This window comes from Cephus cinctus, unplaced genomic scaffold (genome assembly GCF_000341935.2).
Source record: "Cephus cinctus unplaced genomic scaffold, Ccin1 Ccin1_scaffold1231, whole genome shotgun sequence".
Taxonomy (NCBI): domain Eukaryota; kingdom Metazoa; phylum Arthropoda; class Insecta; order Hymenoptera; family Cephidae; genus Cephus; species Cephus cinctus.
The window spans coordinates 99,768-119,948 of NW_014333686.1; the positions used below are offsets into that span (position 1 = coordinate 99,768).

General features: G+C 42.4%; 7 protein-coding genes and 1 long non-coding RNA gene across 12 annotated transcripts; 4 read left to right on the forward strand and 4 right to left on the reverse strand.

Annotated features, from left to right (window-relative positions):
• Window positions 1–1,708: 1,708 nt before the first annotated feature.
• LOC107272689 (mitotic spindle assembly checkpoint protein MAD1) lies at window positions 1,709–4,464 on the reverse strand. The gene is made up of 5 exons (XM_015750092.2): window positions 4,326–4,464; window positions 3,640–4,134; window positions 3,123–3,565; window positions 2,612–3,067; window positions 1,709–2,542 (listed from the first exon to the last, which is right to left on the reverse strand). The coding sequence occupies exons 2-5, from the start codon at window positions 4,132–4,134 to the stop codon at window positions 1,870–1,872; spliced, it is 2,067 nt and encodes a 688-aa protein (XP_015605578.1). The 5' UTR covers window positions 4,326–4,464; the 3' UTR covers window positions 1,709–1,869.
• Window positions 4,457–5,770, forward strand: LOC107272693 (ER membrane protein complex subunit 10). Its single transcript, XM_015750095.2, has 4 exons — window positions 4,457–4,661; window positions 4,746–5,009; window positions 5,079–5,345; window positions 5,421–5,770. Exons 1-4 carry the CDS (start codon window positions 4,602–4,604, stop codon window positions 5,517–5,519), a joined length of 690 nt encoding a protein of 229 aa, XP_015605581.1. The 5' UTR covers window positions 4,457–4,601; the 3' UTR covers window positions 5,520–5,770.
• Window positions 5,771–5,857: 87 nt separating this feature from the next.
• Window positions 5,858–8,636, forward strand: LOC107272688 (Bardet-Biedl syndrome 2 protein homolog; the record flags this gene model as incomplete). Its single annotated transcript, XM_025089997.1, is given in 9 exon segments — window positions 5,858–6,112; window positions 6,237–6,356; window positions 6,423–6,611; window positions 6,677–6,859; window positions 6,931–7,153; window positions 7,228–7,715; window positions 7,787–8,099; window positions 8,170–8,424; window positions 8,496–8,636. Coding segments are annotated over 9 exon segments (2,100 nt in total). The 3' UTR covers window positions 8,591–8,636.
• Window positions 8,637–8,660: 24 nt separating this feature from the next.
• Window positions 8,661–10,108, reverse strand: LOC107272694 (ras-related and estrogen-regulated growth inhibitor). The gene is made up of 4 exons (XM_015750096.2): window positions 9,909–10,108; window positions 9,619–9,838; window positions 9,371–9,557; window positions 8,661–8,852 (listed from the first exon to the last, which is right to left on the reverse strand). The coding sequence occupies exons 1-4, from the start codon at window positions 10,006–10,008 to the stop codon at window positions 8,670–8,672; spliced, it is 690 nt and encodes a 229-aa protein (XP_015605582.1). The 5' UTR covers window positions 10,009–10,108; the 3' UTR covers window positions 8,661–8,669.
• A 1,473-nt stretch (window positions 10,109–11,581) lies between these two features.
• LOC112495101 lies at window positions 11,582–14,238 on the reverse strand. The gene is made up of 3 exons (XR_003061323.1): window positions 14,100–14,238; window positions 12,881–13,856; window positions 11,582–12,809 (listed from the first exon to the last, which is right to left on the reverse strand). It is a non-coding gene; the product is annotated as an uncharacterized LOC112495101 (long non-coding RNA).
• LOC112495098 (insulin-like growth factor I) lies at window positions 13,164–16,537 on the forward strand. 2 transcript variants are annotated; one of them, XM_025089998.1, is made up of 3 exons: window positions 13,164–14,669; window positions 15,286–15,520; window positions 15,773–16,537. In XM_025089998.1, exons 1-3 carry the CDS (start codon window positions 14,323–14,325, stop codon window positions 15,887–15,889), a joined length of 699 nt encoding a protein of 232 aa, XP_024945766.1. In that variant the 5' UTR covers window positions 13,164–14,322; the 3' UTR covers window positions 15,890–16,537. The 2 variants fall into 2 exon arrangements, with proteins under 2 accessions (XP_024945766.1, XP_024945767.1); XM_025089999.1 differs by having other exon boundaries at window positions 13,489–14,669; window positions 15,286–15,389; window positions 15,773–15,933.
• Window positions 16,538–16,678: 141 nt separating this feature from the next.
• LOC107272691 (chaperone protein DnaJ-like) lies at window positions 16,679–18,013 on the reverse strand. The gene is made up of 3 exons (XM_015750094.2): window positions 17,720–18,013; window positions 17,269–17,600; window positions 16,679–17,007 (listed from the first exon to the last, which is right to left on the reverse strand). The coding sequence occupies exons 1-3, from the start codon at window positions 17,967–17,969 to the stop codon at window positions 16,816–16,818; spliced, it is 774 nt and encodes a 257-aa protein (XP_015605580.1). The 5' UTR covers window positions 17,970–18,013; the 3' UTR covers window positions 16,679–16,815.
• Window positions 18,014–18,131: 118 nt separating this feature from the next.
• On the forward strand, window positions 18,132–20,151 carry LOC112495099. Of its 4 annotated transcripts, none has more exons than XR_003061318.1 (2): window positions 18,132–19,480; window positions 19,576–20,151. XR_003061318.1 is itself a non-coding variant. In XM_025090001.1 (2 exons), exons 1-2 carry the CDS (start codon window positions 18,936–18,938, stop codon window positions 19,783–19,785), a joined length of 318 nt encoding a protein of 105 aa, XP_024945769.1. In that variant the 5' UTR covers window positions 18,132–18,935; the 3' UTR covers window positions 19,786–20,151. The 4 variants fall into 4 exon arrangements, 1 of the variants encoding a protein (XP_024945769.1); XR_003061319.1 differs by having other exon boundaries at window positions 18,132–19,403; XR_003061320.1 differs by having other exon boundaries at window positions 18,132–19,396.
• Window positions 20,152–20,181: the final 30 nt, after the last annotated feature.

The window sequence follows — 20,181 nt, forward strand, 5'->3', positions numbered from 1 at the left end:
CCGCCCCCTCTGGATGGCCTGACCTACCGGCCGCCTCCTCTCGCACCCTTAGATGTAATGGACCTGAGAAGCAGATAATTACTTTCATCCCAGTACCGTCTTTTCATCCTTTCCACCATTCTAAGCAGAGCATATCGCGAGAACATCCGGCCTCTCATTTCTCTCTGGTACTAACCCACCTGGATTGTGACATTAATACCGGAAACCTGAGGAACAATTCTTGGTACAGGATTGACACCAGTTTCCGTTCTGGAGACCTCGAGGGCGTCTATGCGAATGGTGGTATAGCTGCCAGGAGGAGCTTGGATTAAATAGTTATCGCTCGGAACCGCTTCTCCAGGTGAAGTCGCGTCCCAGAACACATCCTGACATTATCGAGTAACTCCCATCGAGAAAGTTTAAACTATTCTAGTAAAGACCGACCTGGCAAAGTTGGTCGAATGCTTTCACTCGCTACTCAGCTACGAGAAATTCAAACTCTATCGGCTCTCAATCCTTTCGAGGCGGCAGCAGCAGCTTCCTTGGATCTCCTGGCGTTAACCTACAGTTTCCACAAATTTCCCTGAAGAGAAGCTCAACTTTAATATGGTACGGGTTTACCTTTCCAACTATCATTGATTGTCTTTACTTTGTGATGCGTCAGAACTTTGCTATGACCCAAAGTCCACGGAGTGGTACTATCACTTTTTTATGGTGGACCGTGGTTTCCTGCTGATTACCTTGAACAAATAGATTTAATACTACAGAGCCGTAACGTTCCACGTGGAGCCAGTAGGTCCCGAAGAGATTTCAAATTGATTATGAGGAACCTCCTCGCGAGGGGAATGCGCCCTATGTATTAGGGATGTGAGCCAGGAAGGTTAAGAGGGTGGAAGGAGTGGCATTAGCCCCGGAGGAAGAGAGGGTACTGCGCAGAGGGAGGATGAGTTTGCGATTAAACATGATTATAATTAGGGATAATAGAGTTTCGGTTTGGGAGTTCGAAACGTGGTGGTACTAGTCCCCTTCGTCGAGAGAAGCCGCTTCAAATCGGCTACACTGAAGTTGCTGGGTCCCTTCGCAGCTGCCCCGGGGCTTGGTTTATACATGCTCATGCATCTGCGACTATATGGTGGCCGGAGGCAGGTGCATGTATGCATGCGCTGCAGCCTAATACGTATCCACGAACCTTGATTTCTTTTGCATACGGAATTAATAAAAGTTTCTGTACGTCAATTTGAGGCTCTTTGTACGTTGGGATAGCTTCTTTTTTTGTTGTTTTACCGGGAACAATAGTTCGGCTGACCGTAATTTACTGTGTTCGACGTGAGAGAGCTACGGTGGTGGCCCACGTATGAATAAAGCAATTTGAATTGGGCGAGGATACGAATAACTGTAGGAATGAGAATGAGAGGGCGTTAGGAACAATTTACAAGGCTTAGTTAAGGAACTTTCTAATGTATCCCAGGGGATCGTGACTTGAGACAGGTCACGTAGTCAATGACTCTACGAGGCTGAAACGCACCCTAGTTAGGTATACGCATACCCTCTGGAGTATCTCTCATAGTTTCATCCCTTGCGAACAACAACGATTACGTGATATTACCATGTTTCTTGCTTCTGCCCTGTTTTATCATCTGAATGGATCGTGCTGGAGGAAAACTGTTGGATCGTAATCTGGCAACGAGGGTGGAATTCCTATTGGTAGATTCAATGAAATGAAAATTAATTGTACGAAGGAAAAATATATATATTTATTATAATAGATTGTAATTAGGTCATCGAGTACTATGGTTTTGAATGATTCTTCACTGCGTAGCTCAAGTTATGTATAACTACGGAATTAATCTTAATTGTTTTAAAGAAATTTACAGATTTTACGTCTAATTGTTACTCCATAACGTTAGTCGTCGTTTGCTGGGCGAATAAATCCGACTGCACGGCGTTAAGAAACATGGGCACGCTGTGTTGTCTCTGCAAGTATTGTTGTACTTGTCGTTCCAGAGTGGCTGAGAATGCCGTCTCCAAAAGGTCCACGCCTTCCTCGCCAACGTGGAAGAATAGAAAATCATCCGGTGACTCTGCGTACAAGCTGAATAATTTATATTCTCCCTCTTTAGTGCGGTCGACTCGCCAGCCAAATAATTGATAACAGGCCTGACGATATTCTTGGGAAGATACTTTAAAAGCTTCCTTTAGCCGTGCAATTTTTATCTCGTGCGTCTGTTTGAGCTCTGCAATTTCTTGAGCTTGGAGAGAGGATCCCGGTAAAGGTATAGCATTGGCTGCAGTTCCATTATTGCCAAGAGATACTCTAGCTCGAAGTTCCTCGACTTCTCGTAAAAGGGCTTGTTGTTTTTCTTCAGCCTGCTTCTCCGCTATGGCCGCAGGATTCATGGTGAAATGCAATATTCGGGCGTTACAATTAAAATCGCCCTTCAGTGCCCTATGCTCCAGTTCGCCCTTTAATCTGTCAATCTTTTCCCGCAATGCCTGACATTCTGCTTTCAATGCGCTACCATCGGCAGCCTCCAGATCCGCTTCCAGTCTAGCTACCAGGTTCCTGAAGATTCAAAAAGTTCTTTGGTATACTTGTTTCAGGATATTGGAGTGTGTAGGAAATATAGTGTACCTGTAACCATCTATCGCTCTTTCGAGGGCTGGAATTCGCTCTGTCAATGCACTATTACTTTCCATAATAGTTATTTCCTTTTCGTAAAGGTCCAGCTGCTGACGATAACTGTCCCTTTCTCTCGTTACTAAAATCATTTTCCGTTGTAACCTGCTAACCAGTTTATTCAGTCGTTCGCTGGAGGACGTCATTTCCGTTGCCAGTTTTTTTGCCTCCTCGTACTTCCTGTGAAGATTTTGACATTCTCGTTGAACGGCATCCATTTTTGAACGCAATTGACCTTCTTCAGCGGTCAGGATGGCTTCTGCTTGTTGGAGGCGATTTAGTTCTCGTTTTATTGCCGCTGGACCACCACCTATACCAATAGATTCGTATTCTGAAACTCGCACTAGGAGTTCAGATCGTTTGGCATCCAGAGTCGCAACCTGTTGTTCTAATTTTTCAGTGTGTTCCAATCTGCAAATATATTAACGTAAAACTGAATGTATATCACTATTAGGTTATAATATACCTTTGCATAATGTTGGACATCTGCTCCTCAAGAAGTAGTTTTCCTTTAACCGATTCCCTGAGAACAGCAATAGTCTCTTTGGCGGATTGTAATTCTTTCTCCAAGTCACTGGCCCGAGCTGCCCTGTTCACCATTAGCTTACCCTCCTCCCATAACGCGCGCTCGGATTCTAATTTTTCTAATTTAATTTTAAGATTTTGCAATTCTACGTTTTGTAACTCCAATTCTTGTTGAGACGTCATAGACTCGCGTAGTTTCTGTTCCAATTGAGCAATCCTGGCCTCTGCGGCTTGCAGTTTAATTACAGTTTCGGGCGATTCGTTTTCAGGATCCTTGGGTAAGGATGAGATGCTGCTTTTGGACGAAACTTGTTTTAAATCATCTAAGAGTTTTGCATTCTCATTCAGTACAGAAACTGTTTTCTGTTCTAGCTTTGTTTTTGTCTGAAAACATGTGTTACATATTTAGTATACCGATAAGTTTCTTTATAAAGTAGAACTCATGATAGAGATGTTACCAGTAATAGATCTTTTTCAGCAGCAGACTGTGCTGCTCTGGCTTCCTGTACAGTTCTCCTAGCAACATCTAATCTTGCCTCTAATTGCGATATAGTTTGATTATCCTGCTCCACTTGGACTTCTAAAAGATTTTTTTCCTTTTCAAAGACTTCTTCCATTTCCCTGCGTATCTTATGTAGTTGCTGAACAGTAGCTTCCTGGTGAGATAATCTTGTTCGTAGAGAAAGTACTTCACCCTTCAAACGTCTCCATTCCCAGGGACTTCCAGGAGCAGAACCACTTGTTTTATATAACGTGGAATTAGTAGACTCATCCAATCTTGCACGCTTAGGGGTTGATACATCTTCATCGTCAGATTCCTCTAAGAGTGAATGTGGAGTAACACCTGCAGAGGACAATCTTAACGATAGTCCACTGTCCCTGCGATAACCCTCTGATCCTGATCGCAGATCTTTAATCATTTTAATGACACAAGTTGGATCTTTATCATTCATCTGGGAACAAGAGGAATTGTGCTGGCTGTATATATTTATTTCTAGTAGAAGAATCAAGTAATGGTTAGTTTCAATAAATTGTTTATCATGGCTGGTTTGTCATAACCTTACAACAACGGCTGTTGCATTTGTCAACTGGGTTCTTCATAAAATTAATAACTTAAACTTATTCTGATTCAACACGTACTTACCGTATATGATGGAATTTATTTCACTTGCGATTAATTATACAGCTAAAAGATATAATAAAAATACAGTTAACCGCCAAACTTGTTTTGCATCGTTTTAGATGCTCATGGCTAGATGTCGCAATTTCGTCTGGAGTCTAACCTAATCAAACCTGGTCGAAAAGACTTGAGATTCTGTGACCACTTTTGGATTCGTCATGATAATTATTTCTAACTAATATCCCTCAAGCCATTGCCATAAATACTGTAACTGAGAGGTTTACTAGTAATTAAGATAAAATGTATTTATTGTACGTAAGTGCCTGTGTTCTACTCAGTAGCAATTTACTAGGAGCTGCAGTAAGTACTTATTGGTCCAATTGGGTGTTTTTAAGGTAATAACATGATAAATCTTAAAAAGTAATAACATAATTTATTCTATAGAGTGAATTGGATTATGATGGTTGGCTACATATACGGCTCTTCCATGCTCTGAACGATGACCCAGTACCACAGTACGTCGAGAGAGGCAATATTACAGTTTCCAGTGTACGCAGTGGAGCGTCTACCATTGGGCAGCATGGATTGCAGCCTTCTCAAATAACGCAGTTAAAATATCTTGCTGAAAAGGACAGCAAGTATCGGTTGAAAGCCATAATACGTAGTGCGTCTGGAGGAGAAAATACATTCCTCACTTCACTGCCAGCTGTAACGATTCAGAACTTCTTTCAGGAATTATTGTGTATTCGTATGCTAAATTAATAATTTATATTTCAGTGCTATTTATTAGGATCGGACTTGGAAGATATTTTAGTAATATGGATAGATAGTGCAGCAGAACCAGTAGCTGTGAATCTACTCTCTCCAACAGGCTGTACCTTAGACAATCCTTTTGCAAAAATGTGGAGCACTAGCGTCCAGGTGAAATATCCAGAAAGTGGACCTGTTCCGGATACTGCTAGCTATATTCAGAAACTAGAACGAGAACGGGAAGCCCGTGAAAGGGGAGAAACCAAAGATAACCGTTCCTTCCTAGCTAAATACGTAAGATCTCAGAAAAAAATAATACCAATGGACTTTCGTAGAACAGACTATAAAGATCATAACATTTATTTTTAGTGGATGTACATCGTCCCTGCTGTAATCTTCGTAGTTCTGACTTCTGCAACAAATCCAGAAGCTGCTGGTGGTGGTGGTGGAGGTGGTCAACGTCAATGATCTCTATAAAAATATTGTTTACACCTATCTACCTTTCGAAATGCAACATATGATGTTGCAATAAAATATTCGAGTGTGCTGACTACGTGTAAAATAATACCATGGCGTAATAAAGCAACTCATTCATTGGCAAGAGCCAAGACAATGTGAATCCAATTAAAAAAAATAATATCTTAAATTCATAAGTACTACATTCTAGCACATGTATATTATCATATATTTATAATATATATACGTAAACTGAGTTCGAATATAGAGGCGTCACAATCCCAGAAAATCAATACACAGCGCCACGATTACCATCGCCATAGTAGACAGTCAAGTCACACAGTGGTCAAGAAAACAGTAAATGGTTTGATATGGCCGCGTTTTCTCTTTATCTTCAAAGACGCATCCAGCCGACGATTGTCGCCAGTGGTAAATTCGATGGATCTCATGCGTGTCTAGCCGTTGCCACTTCCAGTGGGAATATCCTGGTGCACAGTCCTCACAGGATACCATCTACAACGAACCCTAGCAACCCTCAGGGTGAACAGAGCAACGCTCGACTCGCTTGGAGCGGCGAGTTGGCCGAGTTGCAAATTGGCAAGCAGGTCTGGCTTTTTAAGAGCACTTTGAAAAACGCACCAAGGATTTTCATGCACCGCGTGTAATAATGACGATAAAATAAATCAAAATTCCCACTGCTGGAAAATTCCATGAATTTCTTTAACTTAGGTGACCGCCATTTGCACTGGACGTTTTGGGGAGGATGAAAGAGAAATACTCTTTGTAGGAACTCTTACACATTTATTAGTATACAATGTCGAGGACAATGCTGATGTCTTCTACAAGGAGGTAGATAACTTGTATTAAATGCCTTCAGAGGATAATATTTTTCAACTAGATATCTGTCGTATACAGATGCAAGATGGCGTTCACTGTATGGCTGTTGGAAAACTGGGATGGTTACCAAATCAAGTAGCTATAATTGGTGGAAATTGTTCTGTAACCGTTCTGGATTTCCAAGGTAACGAAATATTCTGGACGGTTACAGGAGACGTCGTTACCTCCCTGACGCTCTTCGACTTCGATGGTGATGGGAATAACGAAGTAATGCAATTAAAATTGTAGATAATTTATTTAAACATTTTCAAACGTCAAGATTCACGTTTCAGCTACTCACTGGAACGGAAGATTTTGAATTAAAAGTACAGAAGGAAGACGCTGTACTTTGGGAGACCAAGGAAACTGCTTCCGTTACCGCTCTGACGTCACTTCCTAATAGACAGTTTGCCTATGCTGTAGGAAATGGTACCGTCGGTGTTTACGAATCGGGACAAAGACTCTGGCGCGTTAAAGTAATTGTCTCTTTATATCTGAATACCTCCTAAATATTTTACATAATTTTGTTTCTGTAATATTTTACTAGTCCAAGCACAGAGTCGTTTCTATTCGCGCCTTCGACGTCAATGGAGACGGTATCCTGGAATTGGTAACAGGTTGGAGCAGTGGAAAGATCGATGCCAGATCCTGTGCCACGGGAGAAGTTATATTTAGATGTCAGTTATCCGCAGGAATTGCTGGTATAGTAGAGGCAGACTACAGGAGAACCGGAAGATCGGATCTGGTTGTAGTTTCCGTTATTGGAGAAGGTATACGAATATCATTGAATAAAATTAATTTGATATGATATTTATTAATCCTATCTAAATTTTAATTGTTCCAGTTCGCGGATATGCTGCCGGCTCTATCGTAGATTCTTCGGAACCCGGGGAAACAATGCGTGAGCTCCTGGCCAAGAAGCATGCACTACAACTGGAGCTTCGTCAGCGAGCAGCTGCTGTCCCCAGCACCTATCATGGCACCAGGTTGGCAATTAGCTTGACGTCCAGCAAAGGAGCTGCACGATTATCTCTGGCATCTGGACCAGGACTCCTGGTACATTGCGCTGTCGTATTTGCTGAGGGTGTCTTTGAGGGCGAGACCCTGGTGTCACATCCGAATAGACCAAAGGGTGAGTTGGAGATTGAACTACGACCTCCGAAGAACGAACCTGTCGATATTCACGTGAAGGCTTGCGTGGGACCACCTGGAGCAGATCTTCTTCAGGTCTTTGAGCTGACCCGACAACTTCCCCGGTTCTGCATGTACCAGGCGATATCACAACCTGACGAAATTCCTGAGGAGTTACTCGAACTCGGTGTCTTCACAGAGGTATGTTTTATTGTCAAATAATTGATCTTCCGTTCTATTGGAATAGATGATGTTTAAGCTACCACGATCAGGTACCTGAGAGGCCACAAAGAATTGCTCTCTGGCTCAACCAGAACTTTTTACTTAACGAAGAACTCGAGGTTCCCGAAGACGGAGTCAACGCCGGCTCAATTGACTTCTGGTTCCGTGGACTCAGAGATGAGAAATTGCATCGTTTCAATGCTACAGTTTCTGGCCGTGTTACTATTAATACAGAGGATCCTGCATTTGCTGGTGATCTCATTCAGTCACTAGCTAGCTACCTAGGATTGAGAGAACTCAATTCCGAGGCGAAGTTTCCTTTGGAGGAACAACGATTGTCAGAGGTCCTGGAACGCGTTCGGGGTTCGTTGAAATTGTTTTTTTCTTTTTTCTTATCTTTTCACAAATGATATAATGACTGTTCCCCAAAAAGGTTTACGCGAGACCGAAGCTAAGCTTCAAGGGGAAACTGCGAATGCATCGACCCTTTTAAAAAATTTACTAATACGCTTCGAAGATGCAAGAATATTGGAGAACGTAGAAGACATGAGAAAGAGACTGAATCAATTGAAAGCTGTCAACGCGGATCTGATAAGGGAACATGAAATAAGGCGAAACAGTCATCGAGAGTTCACAAAGGCTCTGAAGGAACTGAATATGGGTGTTCAGAGAGCTTCGCGATTTCGTGGTAAGGCATAAGACAAAGAAATGAACCCAGTAAAAACTCGAGAAAGCCATTAGTTACTATATTTTTTCCAGTGGGTAAAGCAGCGGCCAATGCCGTGGCAAAATGTCGAACAGCAATACAAGACGAGAATTCAAAAGCTCTAGGTTTATCTCTAAGATACGGATAAATATGATCTATTCGTAATTAATAAAATCCTTTGACATCATCCTCAACTACTCGCGAATCATTGTTATCGGCTACCGCACCTAAGGTGGCGCTCCTCTCGCAGAAATGCTGAACCTTCTTCTAGGTGGCGGTGGTGTCGGTCTCCTCAAAGAGTTAATAGTACCATCCGTAGATGCGCGTAGCCTGAAAGGGTTGGTCTGATTACCAGGATTACTGGAGATCTCGGTAACGAGTCTAGCAACCTCAGCGAAGACGGCCATGACCTATGGGTTATAAAAAAAAATAGGTGATGTATCTATAGAGAATACAAAGTATTCCTATTGGTGTTTACTAGTCGAGAGTTCGAGGGTGGCTCTCTACTGACTCGCACTGATGCGTGTTGGCGCCAGACGTCAACCATTTCCAGACGTTACAAGCTCAAAAAGTTGTCTGGACATCGCGGGAGGAAGAGATATCGATTTTGTTTACGGCCACGCGTACAATCACGCGTGTACGCCATGACGGGACCGAACCGCAAACAAGACACATGTAGAAAAATAGCGCTCAGTGCATAGGGCAACTCCATCGAGAGCTCTGTCGCTTTCAATGAGTGCATAAAACGTGAAAGCGCATGTGTGTCGGAGCTGCGATACTCGAGGCTGACAACGAAAATGCTGATACAGAGAAACAGTAGACACTGAGGAATGGTCAATGTAATCGGTCCCGATGCCACATAGCATGTGAGGTCTTTGATACGTGTGAAGTCAGCACGATTTTATTTATCCTGCTGTGATAATAGTACCTGGTCGATGGATTCCCTGACGGAGATCTCGTAGAAACCATGGGCTTGTATATCGTCGGCTCTTCGACGACCCTCCCAGGCGGAGACCATCCTTTCACCCGGTGAACAGGATAAGTCTGCCTTGTTGCCGACTAAGAGTACCACCGGTGGTACCTTCCTACCTCTTCTGGCATGACTCACTAGAAACCTGAATAGAGCGTATACTCTAATAAAAATGTAATCTTTGCCTTCTCTATTCAATAACAGACCTCAGCCGGGAAGTCTCGTCGAAGCTGACACGATCAGACACAGAGTACACCAGTAGAATAGCGTCAGCCCATCGTAACTTGGGTTCTGTTGGCGCTGGTGGATATCCTGGTGGATCTGCAATCTCCCATGAACCTAGTGGACCATCAATCTTGTAAATCCTTTCAGTGGTACAGTCATACTCCCCGATGAAGCGTCGCGTGCTGAATCGCACTGCCAGTGCTAAAATTATAACCAGCTTGTATTTCTAGGATCTGGACTCTAGTCACCAGAGGAAGCTGCATGGAGTTACCAGTTTTACCGACTCCAGGCTGACCCAGTAAAATGACTCTTATTGTTTTACAACTGTCACGGTTGGTAAGACCCAAGCTCCATCCTATAGGCGGTGTCATCACGTCTCCTCCACACCTTTATCTCTTTGCATCTAGTTCACCAAGGATTCCAATAACGATACACAATTCACCACGTTCTCATAGGTACTGCCTTCTCACATAATATACTACATCGATTATGACCCCTCTCTAATCCGCGATAATGCTTAATAGCCGCACCTAGGATACACCAGTACGTGCTCCACTTGACAACCCCACGCGGAGGAGCCTCGTTTAGGCGTGTGACGATGTGCTGCTGATGATGTTGACGTTGCAGGGCAAACACGTTTATCCGTCCTGAGCATGGAACTATGGAACACGAATTACCAACGAGTCACAGGTTCTACGAGTTGCTCCTCAGCTCATCCTCAAGAGCACACACGTCAGTGCTCACTATGAACCTGCCTCTTGCAATTACCGTCCACAGCGTAAAGCCTTATCCCGGCAGGCACAGGATTCATCCGCATTAAGTGTCTGTGGGTTAAGTCGTTTGGAAGTTATGGAAATTATAAAAATCATTAAAATTTTATAGTGAATTATAACGTACACAGGTGCTGCAGGATGCGTTTATCATTTTCAAGAAAACGTTTACGTGCTGCTAACGATGCCCAAGGAATAGTGTATACATGTGGTGAGAGGAAAAGAAATAAGGAAACTCTGGATTCTGTTTTTTTAACTCATTTTAAAATCCGAAGCCCTCAAAACCTTTAGCTGATCTATTAATAGTCTGAACAGTTAATGAGCATGCGCCACGGCACTACCTTCGGACCTCTAGCTGGTCCCAGGGTTATCGTAATAGGTTTTTATCGCAGAACCAAAGTATACGTATACGGATACGATGGCGCTAAACGGCAAAAACAAGGAATCCTAGTGGCTGATTACAATGTTCCATACAGATTAGATAGTAGTCTCTGCTCCTCTCCTACGCTCCTCTCTTCTAACATTCCTCGACTTCAATTACTTTCCTCTTGTGGCTTGGAATTTTGTGTATGAAAAAAACCTGCTTGTTTACTCACTCATTTTCTTTTCTTTTTACTTTATTTTACGATTATACTTAACACGCGACTGAATGATGATAGAATGTTCGTTCTCTCACGTTCCCATTCTCTCTCTCTCTTTGTATCTCTTTCCATCATTGACCATAATGAATTTTATGCTGTTCAAAGGAGTTCCCTTTACGAATTCGTCTTGGTCACTTGTTGGCTTGCAGCATATAGTCATTTACATAATGAACCTTGTCCTTGTTTGTTTACAGAAACTCATCATTCCGTCATACTGTAAAATACTAATGGGGGTGATTGTACTAAACAATAGCAAGGGTTTCTGAAAAGAAAGAGAAACCTTGTTATTGTTTAACCACTTGGTTAGATCATATCTGTTGTTGTAACTGTAGTCCAGAGAATATCAATTGTTTCCTGATTCGAATCATCGACCAACAGTTACGGTTGATAGCCTCGGGTTCGAAGTAATTATATTCTTTTTTCTTTTCTTATCGACAACAATCGTCAAAATATTAATAAACAGTATGACCGAAATCGTGTTTATGACCAGTAGAGTGCATTGAAGACGTATTCTATTATCGTGAATGTTGACTTGACAGTTTTGAAAAAAAAAAAGACAGCCAACTTTTATTTTGGCATAGTAATTTTTCTTTCTCTCTCTTTACCGCTTTAACGACTCTCTCCTTCTCTCTCAGACCAAAACGTAATACCTCCTTTGTTTACAAGCCTGCTTACTTTAATGCTCCGTGCATACTAACGTGCACGTGCTGTTATCAAGGATCTCTGTGACTTGACACGCAATATTTCGCTGCAAATACACAAGTTCTCTGAACGATTAAAATAGCTCTTAGATATGCTTAGTTATTGAATTTAAACGCTGGTAGTTTTCTATGACGATTCTTCAACGCTGATGCAATTAATGACGTTATCGTCCACTCAAACGTAACGTACCCGAATTCCCAGTTGTTTACTAATCGGTTGCCGATGCAACGTGCACGTCCATTTAATTATTTTGATACATACAATGTTTTAATGCGAATCTCATATCCATACGACCGACGTGTCATGCACTTTGTCAATTATCACATGCTTTCTCTGTAGACCGCGTAATTGAAGTGCTATTTACAAATACGCCGTCAGCTACGGTCTCATCGGGCGTCTACTTGATCAGAGTTCATTGCAACGGTTAAAGAGATTCAATTAATAACGAAGTTAAAGATATCGAGAATAAGGGAGAGCGGAATTTGACGATAATATCGACTTTAAAGATATTTAAATTTCCCGCCCTCCCAGACTCAGGTTGTGCGATAGGTCCCTAGAGCATTTCCTAGTGATTTTTACGTAAGTGCATACAACTTTATGTAACGTTAGAGAGCCGGGGGTCTTTGTCGCTGTACACAAAGTAAAAAAAATAGATACGAGTGACCGCCGAGTGTAAATACTTCTAGGATTGATACATGGTGCCGACCGCATTCCTGGATAAGGAAATGATTCTAAAAATATCATCAGTCGACACGAACTTAACCCCGTTCTGGTCCACAGGGGTCGGTCGTCACTCATCCTCCCAGGACTGTACAATTATTATGAACACCGAGCGAAGTCTAGTCTGAGCTGCATGCTTAATTTATTTTCTACGAGAGATAATAAATGACAATTTATACGTTCATTGATAATACGTCGTCTGGACTAAAAATGACAGGCGCCGTTTCGACGTGGAGTAAAATATGTCGAGGTTCGAACTTTCCACACGGGCCTCTCTTCCTCGTCGTTATAACGTCATCTTTGCTCCTCCTTCCGTCCCCGTGATCCATTGACAATCGCCTAGAAAAGGAAAGTATTGAAAGAACGTGGAAATCTTTTAATTTTTTTTTTTTTTTAATTCGTTTCTCAACCTTCACGTTTCAGGGCGATCCAGAGTAACTCTCTGATATGGATTTTGACGGTGTCGCTTTACGTGATGGATTTGAATACTCGTGGCAATTGTGGTATCTGCCTATCGCGTGGCACGTGTTTGTATTGTCCATGGAGCCTCGACCCAGACCCTTGGAAACGTAAGACTATCCGACTTTTGTTACATCAAGGTGAAATAAAACGAGGTCATCCTTACCGACTCCCACGGTTGGAGGGTTTCCTCGTTCTTCCTCGTACCTATTTCAGTATGAGAAGGACCTAGGATTTAAGTCGACACTCAAGGATCTCTCATCCTCGTAATCGCGAATCCTTTCATGCTCGAGTATGCTCACTTAAAAAGAAATCCCTTGCGCAGAAAATCTCGGGAGACTCGAGAGATGCATTGTCCGTCGAACGACTTGGAGGCATTGGCAAGTGACTCAAGTAATACTTGTCTTTTTGTCGGTAGGAAAAAGAAAACAATTATCACCAAGTGGCTGGATCGATAAATGAACATGAGATGGCTGAGAGTAAAAATAATAATAGGAAAAAGGAGTGTCACTATAAATATTAAGTGGAGTAATGGTAATGGGGACAAATCTGGTATCCCATTTATTAATAGCATATATTAACAGAGCGTGCACTTGCTTCCTTCTGTCTCTGAATGTTTACAGTGGAGGCGTTATCAGCGTGTCCATTGGCAGAGTCAGGGTATGGAGTCCGAGTGTGACATAGACGGTACCAGTGGCACCGAGGAACGTGGTACCAACAAGAGGCTTCTTGGGAAAGCTTGGTGAACAGACCGTCGGCACCGGTGCTCGTACTCCTATAATCGTGGCCGTGCTAGGTGCTGGGACCTTGCTACCGTTCTTCCACCGATTGTTACAAGAGCGTCTCCAAGGGTCCCACCTAAAGAGCCCCAAGACGACAAAGAGACTCCGTTATTGTCGGGGAGACCCATTATTGGCTGGCTGTAACCTGAGAAGTAATTGAATATCATTAATGAACGAAGCATCGATTTTCAACGGGACTTCATTGCCGTACGAAGTGGTTGTCATCCGTGGATAAGGGATTCTGTATTTTCAAGAGGAAAAAAGGAAACTGCTGATCTTCGATCATTGATACCAATAACTTGAGGATAAATACAAATCCAAGGAATCGCGCATGAAAATTGATTACAAGAAACCCTTCCAGTGCGTTATCACGAGTGTCTCCAGTTACCTTAATGAACAGTGGATCGAAAGACTATAGGAGGGTGAACGTTGATTTTGTTAAATTTCAAAATTGCAGAGTGCCGGAGAACCCTTCTAGACAGTGACAATTCAGAGACCACCTAGTCTCGCCTAGCAAGGGGTACCACCTCACTCTTCACGACCACTTCTACTCATTCATCCCTGTCCCCACCCTCGTGTGGCCAGAAGTCGAAAGTGCTATAAAAGGCGTGATGATGCTGCATGGACGCCCTTTCACGATGGACGCACGCGTCAGGTTGTACTTCCTCGTCCTGACGTTCGTCCTCGTCGTCGAGAATCTCTTCGTGAACGTCCAGTGCGCACCCTATCGCAAATTACAGAAGACCCAAAGACTCTGCTCCAAGAGTCTCAGCCAAGCACTGCACATGGCCTGTCTTGGTCGGGGTTACAACGAGCCTTCCGGTGAGGATAGCTATCAAGGGTCTTCCGGTCCAGGACTCGTCGAGGAGTGCTGCTATAATCCTTGCAGTTTGGAGCAGCTCGAAGCCTATTGCAAACCAGCTTCAGAGGAGAGACCGGACAGGGCTTACAACGCTCTGTAAGTATCCAAGTAATGTTAGAGTTTACTTTTATTTTTCTAGTCTCTCAAACGGATAAACCACAATCGAAGAGGTATCGATGTCTCCACTTTTCAAAACATCAGAGAAGCTTTTGCTTGTACGGCGCGCTTAGCTTCGTTATCGCCAGACAATATTTTGCGTTTCGCCTTCTCAGATAACTGGCAGGATTCAGTGAGACTTTTAGTTGATTTTTTAAAGATATCCTTCCGATCGTCCAGGTATACGAATCTGATAAATCGGATAAGTCACAATAATTGATTTCTTATTGTCACTTCGTTTATCTGTCTGCTTGGATATACCATAAGTTCACCAAGTGTACTATTGATACTGGGTATGGCCATTTGGCGACTACGACGACGACGACCATGTCAACTACGACGGGGACGCGGTCAGGGGTACTTAAGTCCGAAGTGCTACGGGAACACTATCTATAGACAGTTATGTGACTTGTTTTCCCTAAATTAATCTTTCGTTGTTGCATAAGTGTTTACATGGGCAACGAGCGTGCGACCATGTCTGCGTGATTGTTGAGGACGTTTGCGCATAACGTTCGAAAATTCAAGGACTCGCTAATGAATTCATTTTCTCTTACAGGGACGCACCCTTCACGATAGTCAATCTGCCTTATTCCTCGGTAAAGGAGATGGTGGCACAGGATCGTCCGGGCGCCATGCCAAATCACGACAGGCTGAAAAAACGTAAGGATCGACGTCGCGACGGTCATCCAGGAAAAAAGCATGAGGGTGGTGCTCGTGAAAAGGGCGATAAGGGACGCAGAAAGTGGTGTAGGTGCCGACGCCGACGTCACAAACGTCGTCGTTACGGCAAGGTGTTTCTACACTAACAAAAATAACAATTCTATTGTATTTCCTCTCTAAAATTCACGTTACCGTCACATTCGTTCAATGAAGATTTATTTCTACACGGTTGAATCTTGCGAATGCTGCATGTATCATTTTGCATGTCAAAGTAACTCTAGATTATTTATTGCATGGTCAAGGGTATCTAAATAATCGTATATTCTAGGTTTACGCTGTAGAAATTGATTAATTAAAATTTTTCTCATTTACCATTGTTACAGGTTCTACAGGAAATGGTGATTCCTAGTGTGCCTGCCTTTCAAGTGGGAACGACGTCACCCGAACCGATTGACTCTATAGTGCTATTTCCATCAAAATCCTATGCAGGATTTAAGTGACTGTTTAAGTGTACGTTACCTTTTTGCTTCCTTTAAAAGAAGGACTGCTCTTACGTTTCTATGAGAAAGGCACGACTTAAGGCGAATGAACGAAGGTGGTGTGTTCTCTTATATACTTAGATTTATAGGACAAATCCCAACGAATTTCTCATAGTTCACTGATCCGAATATAATTCGGATTTCATAATGGGAAAATGGCGAATTCCATATCCCACAGATGTAATTTACTCGCTATCACATTCATGTATCCATTTCGAATTCAATTCGGATAATTGTGTATAACTTCTTGAGAAGCGATACAACGCTTTCCCATATTATTGAGAAAGACATGAGTTCAGAATCGAACGGAGGCAATGAAAGACTATTATATTCGCTTTAGGTATTTAATGCAACTAAGCGATCTGATGTTGCCAGTAATTTTATCGTAGAATTAATATCTGCCGACTGATGATCTCACTAGTATTTAATTACGATTAATCGACTTACAATTAGTATAGACATTGTAGGCGGATTATTTTATTAAACCGTAGAGATATTATTCGTAATGCGATATAACACTGAGATCGTAGTTATATTTCCTGTGTGGGATAACCAGCTAGCAATAAGACTTGCGTTTTTATGGAATTATAAATCAATTATTAATCAGTACAGATATTCATTATTTACCATCGAGCCTTGGCAGCTGTCATGCTTTAGCGTATTGTAGAATTAATTAATAATACTTCAATATCATTTATACATCTAGATACTCGGATATGATTTGGTAATCAAATAATTTAGTAGACCATATTCAAATAAATTATTTATTAATTTCATTACGGCGCAAGTCGTACACTTACACGAAAAGATTAGTTTACGAAGTGAACGAAGATAAATATAAGGTAGTAGAAGGTTAATTAAAAGTCTTCTGAAATTGATAATCCAAGTCACGTGCAGGGTATGAGCTTCTCGTCCAGGATGCAGTTATTTAAATTTTGACAGCACTTGGCAGCCATTTCAATGAAGAGCTTTTTAGCGTCTTCCTTGCTCATAGAAGCCCTCGGCAACCTCTCGTAGACTTTGTAGAGCTCCTCTACCTCGTTACTCGTCAAATCCATTCCCAGATTGTCTCCAGCTCCCTGTCACATTTCCCAATCTTGAAAATATTCAGCCGCAGTCGCTAGAGACTAGGTTTACAACCACTGGTCTTATAGCGCTACCATCGACCTTAGTAATCTGCATGACATCCTCAACGACGGAACATCATCTGAGGCTGCGTAAGTACGGGACCAAGGGAAATGCAAGCAAGACAAATATTTTGCGTTAGTCACTTGATAGTTGGGTTTGAGCAAGACGAGAGGAACATTCATTTATTTTGATCCTATGAAAATTTATCTTACCTGGAATCCACTGTAAACGTCTTGTCCGTAGCCTCCGTATCCTCCGTAGCCACCAGGTCCTCCGTACCCAGCAGGTCCTCCGTAGCCACCAGGACTACCGTAAGGGTTAAATGGTGGGTATCCACCCCGGGGAAAATATTCACCAGCTATTCTGCCGTATTGGTATGGATTGGGTCCACCAAATTGTCCTCGGTTCATTCCATGGTTTCCTTGTAGCATATCCATTACTATTGGTGCCGCCTCAGCGATTGCAGAGGCTGCAGCTTCTGCGTTGACCTGTCTTTTGTCGTACGTATTCCCGTCACTTGATTCTGGTTCCTGATGTACTGCATCTAATTATTTTAAACTCGATTAAAACACTGTACAATTCACGCACGTGCCAAATTTATTAATACGGTTGTAACGGTCACTTAGAAAATTATTTGCCGATTTTCAGGATTCCTTTACGTACCATCCTCGGGGATTGCTGCATTCTTGACGTGTTCAAGATCCCTGGTGAATCGAGCACCGCTGCAGTGCTTCATAATGACGTCCATCATAGCATTCTTGCAGTGCTTGATCGCCAACACACTCGGACCGTTCTCCGCGAGTAGCAAAGCCGCGACCAGGAGGATCAGGCTATTCCTTGCAAAAGAGAATCCCGACATTCTCGAAAGAGCTGTGAACCGTATTGGGACTTCGGCTGCAACTTGATCCGACATGGGGTGGACACCCGGTTATATTCAATCCTTATCTGGAACGTGGCGAAACCAAGGCCTGCAATCGCACCATTTGTTTACCTGAGTTATTGCAAATCCGTCGAGGATGGTCACGCATTCAGAATCCAGTTCAAGTCCTTATTATGCCTACCTCAGCACCTGGGGAATGAGTTTTAACATACGAAACCGAGGCCGCCTATTTCGCAGTGTATTTACCTTTGCGTTCATGTGCTGACATCGACTGCATTCTTAGAATCATTTTGCAAATCTAATATGTAGAATGATTGAAGAAAGTCCAATGAAAATTGTACTCTGATACATATTTCACATTTTGTATTCATGAACTTTAACCTTGCGACAGTCAGCCAGTCTCTTCTTAGAGTTCATAACCTAAAAAGACGGATTAGTTATAGAAGATCCGAGTCACGTTTTCTTAGTTGGACATTACCTAAGACGGAGGAAAAACGCGCTTTTACCTAGAAAGGATGTATTTACATTGGGATCCAGTACAGTCTCCCGAGTCTACTACAATCTTTTTCCATTAGGACATTCATCGTGTTGGCTGGGAATTGATTCAGTCGCGGTAACACAATTCTTGATCCAGTTACTACGTAGATCCGATCTACACGAGGCTCCCCTTGACCTCCGATCGGAAAATTCCAATTTCTTATATGCATCAGAAGAGACGTTGATTTACAGCGCGTGAACATTTTCCTCGCACTGCGAACGCGATTCCTCGTGGACAGCAAAACGTGAGGCGATGCGAAAGGCGCAAAATATTTTTAACAGTTTACGTAATTACGCACGTATCGCGCACGTTGGATTCTCGTGCAGTCAACACATTTTTCGAAAGATTCTTTCGTCGAGGCATCAATGATATTGTTACCGTTGTTATTTCTCGCGGTTGATTAGTCCCTGTGACTAACAGGTCATATTTCTATTTCGCTTTTAATCGCTAATTCACAACATATGGTTTTACCCTGTTTCGCAGAAAAATTCTCGGGTCTCGTGTCTAATCACATTCTTATTAATTTGAACTCGTACATATTTACGGACTGCAGTGCGATTAAAGATACGGTACGGCATTTAACATACAATATGTATTATTTATTGAAAAATTTATGATTGAAAATTATCCCTGCACTAGACATTGTAAATCTATCATTTATGTACGTTGCGTCATTCTTTCATATCAAATACTATGTTTTCAAATGTAAAATATTTATTTTCCTTTTTTTACATATTATGGAACAATGTGTCATTGCTGGTTAAGCACAATTAATTACGTCGTTGTGTAATATTAAAATTGGATAAATTCATGTAACGATAGTTTCGGAACACGTCACGCGAGGGCAGCACCATCCAGCAACCGACTAATGGTTCCCATTCATATTCATCTACATGTATCGACAGCAGATCACAGATGACATGTACTAAGTAACCCGGACAATTTTAACTTCCTTATATTTTATTCGTAATAATCGTTTAGTGGCGATCGATAGTCTGATCAGAAGGTTTGATGATGAATAGCTTTTTGGAATATTAAAAACAAACTTTAGAGATAGCTAGACCGAACAAATATTAATTATTAACTGATTTTGTTCGGTAGGAAGAGGGTAAATCGATGCTGAGGAGTTTCCAAAGGGCAAACGAGACGTATAAGGCAGACATGAGTAGGAACAAGCACAACGCTAAGGTTTTAGGCGATACCAAAATCATAGCAACGAGTCTGGAAATAGGATTTTGTGATCATCGCCTCCGTCGACAATGCGAATTCCGTCGTAGCCGAGCTAAACGTGAACACGAACGCGTAGCTTGACGGGCAGAGATTCTTCGCTACTCACCGCTGTGTGCGACAGCCACAGCACTCGGGGGTTTCCCATAATAAAAAAAAAAACACAGTCCCCTATGGGGCCTCGGAGGGGTCGTAGCTCCCTTCAGGAGAGGCAGGACCTCACGGAAATGGGCGGGGAGGGGCCCATTTCGCTCCCTTATACTTCCAACTTTTCCCACTCTTCTCTTTTATCGCTCCTCCACAATAATCTGGTCTTCGTGCATACGCTTTACGCATCTTCTTCTCCTCTTGTTCCCTCAGTCATAACCATCTTTCTTCTTCACTCTTTCTTTTTAACAATCTTCGTCTTTTCCCATTCAACAACATCTTCTCTGTCTGCTGCCACCAAACGTTTCTACTCTATTTTCGAATTTCCTATTA

Excerpts from the sequence above, each read along its gene's own strand:
- LOC107272689 (XM_015750092.2), bottom strand. The coding sequence starts at position 4,134 with ATGAATGATAAAGATCCAACTTGTGTCATTAAAATGATTAAAGATCTG. Across the intron at positions 3,566-3,639 it reads CTGAAAAAGATCTATTACTG|ACAAAAACAAAGCTAGAACA; the intron begins GTAACATCTCTA and ends ACATGTTTTCAG. Across the intron at positions 2,543-2,611 it reads AGAGCGATAGATGGTTACAG|GAACCTGGTAGCTAGACTGG; the intron begins GTACACTATATT and ends TTGAATCTTCAG.
- LOC107272693 (XM_015750095.2), top strand. The coding sequence starts at position 4,602 with ATGTATTTATTGTACGTAAGTGCCTGTGTTCTACTCAGTAGCAATTTA. Across the intron at positions 4,662-4,745 it reads GCAATTTACTAGGAGCTGCA|AGTGAATTGGATTATGATGG; the intron begins GTAAGTACTTAT and ends TTTATTCTATAG. Across the intron at positions 5,010-5,078 it reads TCCTCACTTCACTGCCAGCT|TGCTATTTATTAGGATCGGA; the intron begins GTAACGATTCAG and ends TTTATATTTCAG.
- LOC107272694 (XM_015750096.2), bottom strand. The coding sequence starts at position 10,008 with ATGACACCGCCTATAGGATGGAGCTTGGGTCTTACCAACCGTGACAGT. Across the intron at positions 9,839-9,908 it reads GCCTGGAGTCGGTAAAACTG|CACTGGCAGTGCGATTCAGC; the intron begins GTAACTCCATGC and ends TTATAATTTTAG. Across the intron at positions 8,853-9,370 it reads TCAGGGAATCCATCGACCAG|GTCATGGCCGTCTTCGCTGA; the intron begins GTACTATTATCA and ends TATAACCCATAG.
- LOC112495098 (XM_025089998.1), top strand. The coding sequence starts at position 14,323 with ATGATGCTGCATGGACGCCCTTTCACGATGGACGCACGCGTCAGGTTG. Across the intron at positions 14,670-15,285 it reads GACAGGGCTTACAACGCTCT|GGACGCACCCTTCACGATAG; the intron begins GTAAGTATCCAA and ends TTTCTCTTACAG. Across the intron at positions 15,521-15,772 it reads AACGTCGTCGTTACGGCAAG|GTTCTACAGGAAATGGTGAT; the intron begins GTGTTTCTACAC and ends CCATTGTTACAG.
- LOC107272691 (XM_015750094.2), bottom strand. The coding sequence starts at position 17,969 with ATGTCGGATCAAGTTGCAGCCGAAGTCCCAATACGGTTCACAGCTCTT. Across the intron at positions 17,601-17,719 it reads TGCAGCAATCCCCGAGGATG|ATGCAGTACATCAGGAACCA; the intron begins GTACGTAAAGGA and ends TAAAATAATTAG. Across the intron at positions 17,008-17,268 it reads ACGTTTACAGTGGATTCCAG|GGAGCTGGAGACAATCTGGG; the intron begins GTAAGATAAATT and ends GAAATGTGACAG.
- LOC112495099 (XM_025090001.1), top strand. The coding sequence starts at position 18,936 with ATGGTTTTACCCTGTTTCGCAGAAAAATTCTCGGGTCTCGTGTCTAAT. Across the intron at positions 19,044-19,575 it reads GCAGTGCGATTAAAGATACG|GAAGAGGGTAAATCGATGCT; the intron begins GTACGGCATTTA and ends TTTGTTCGGTAG.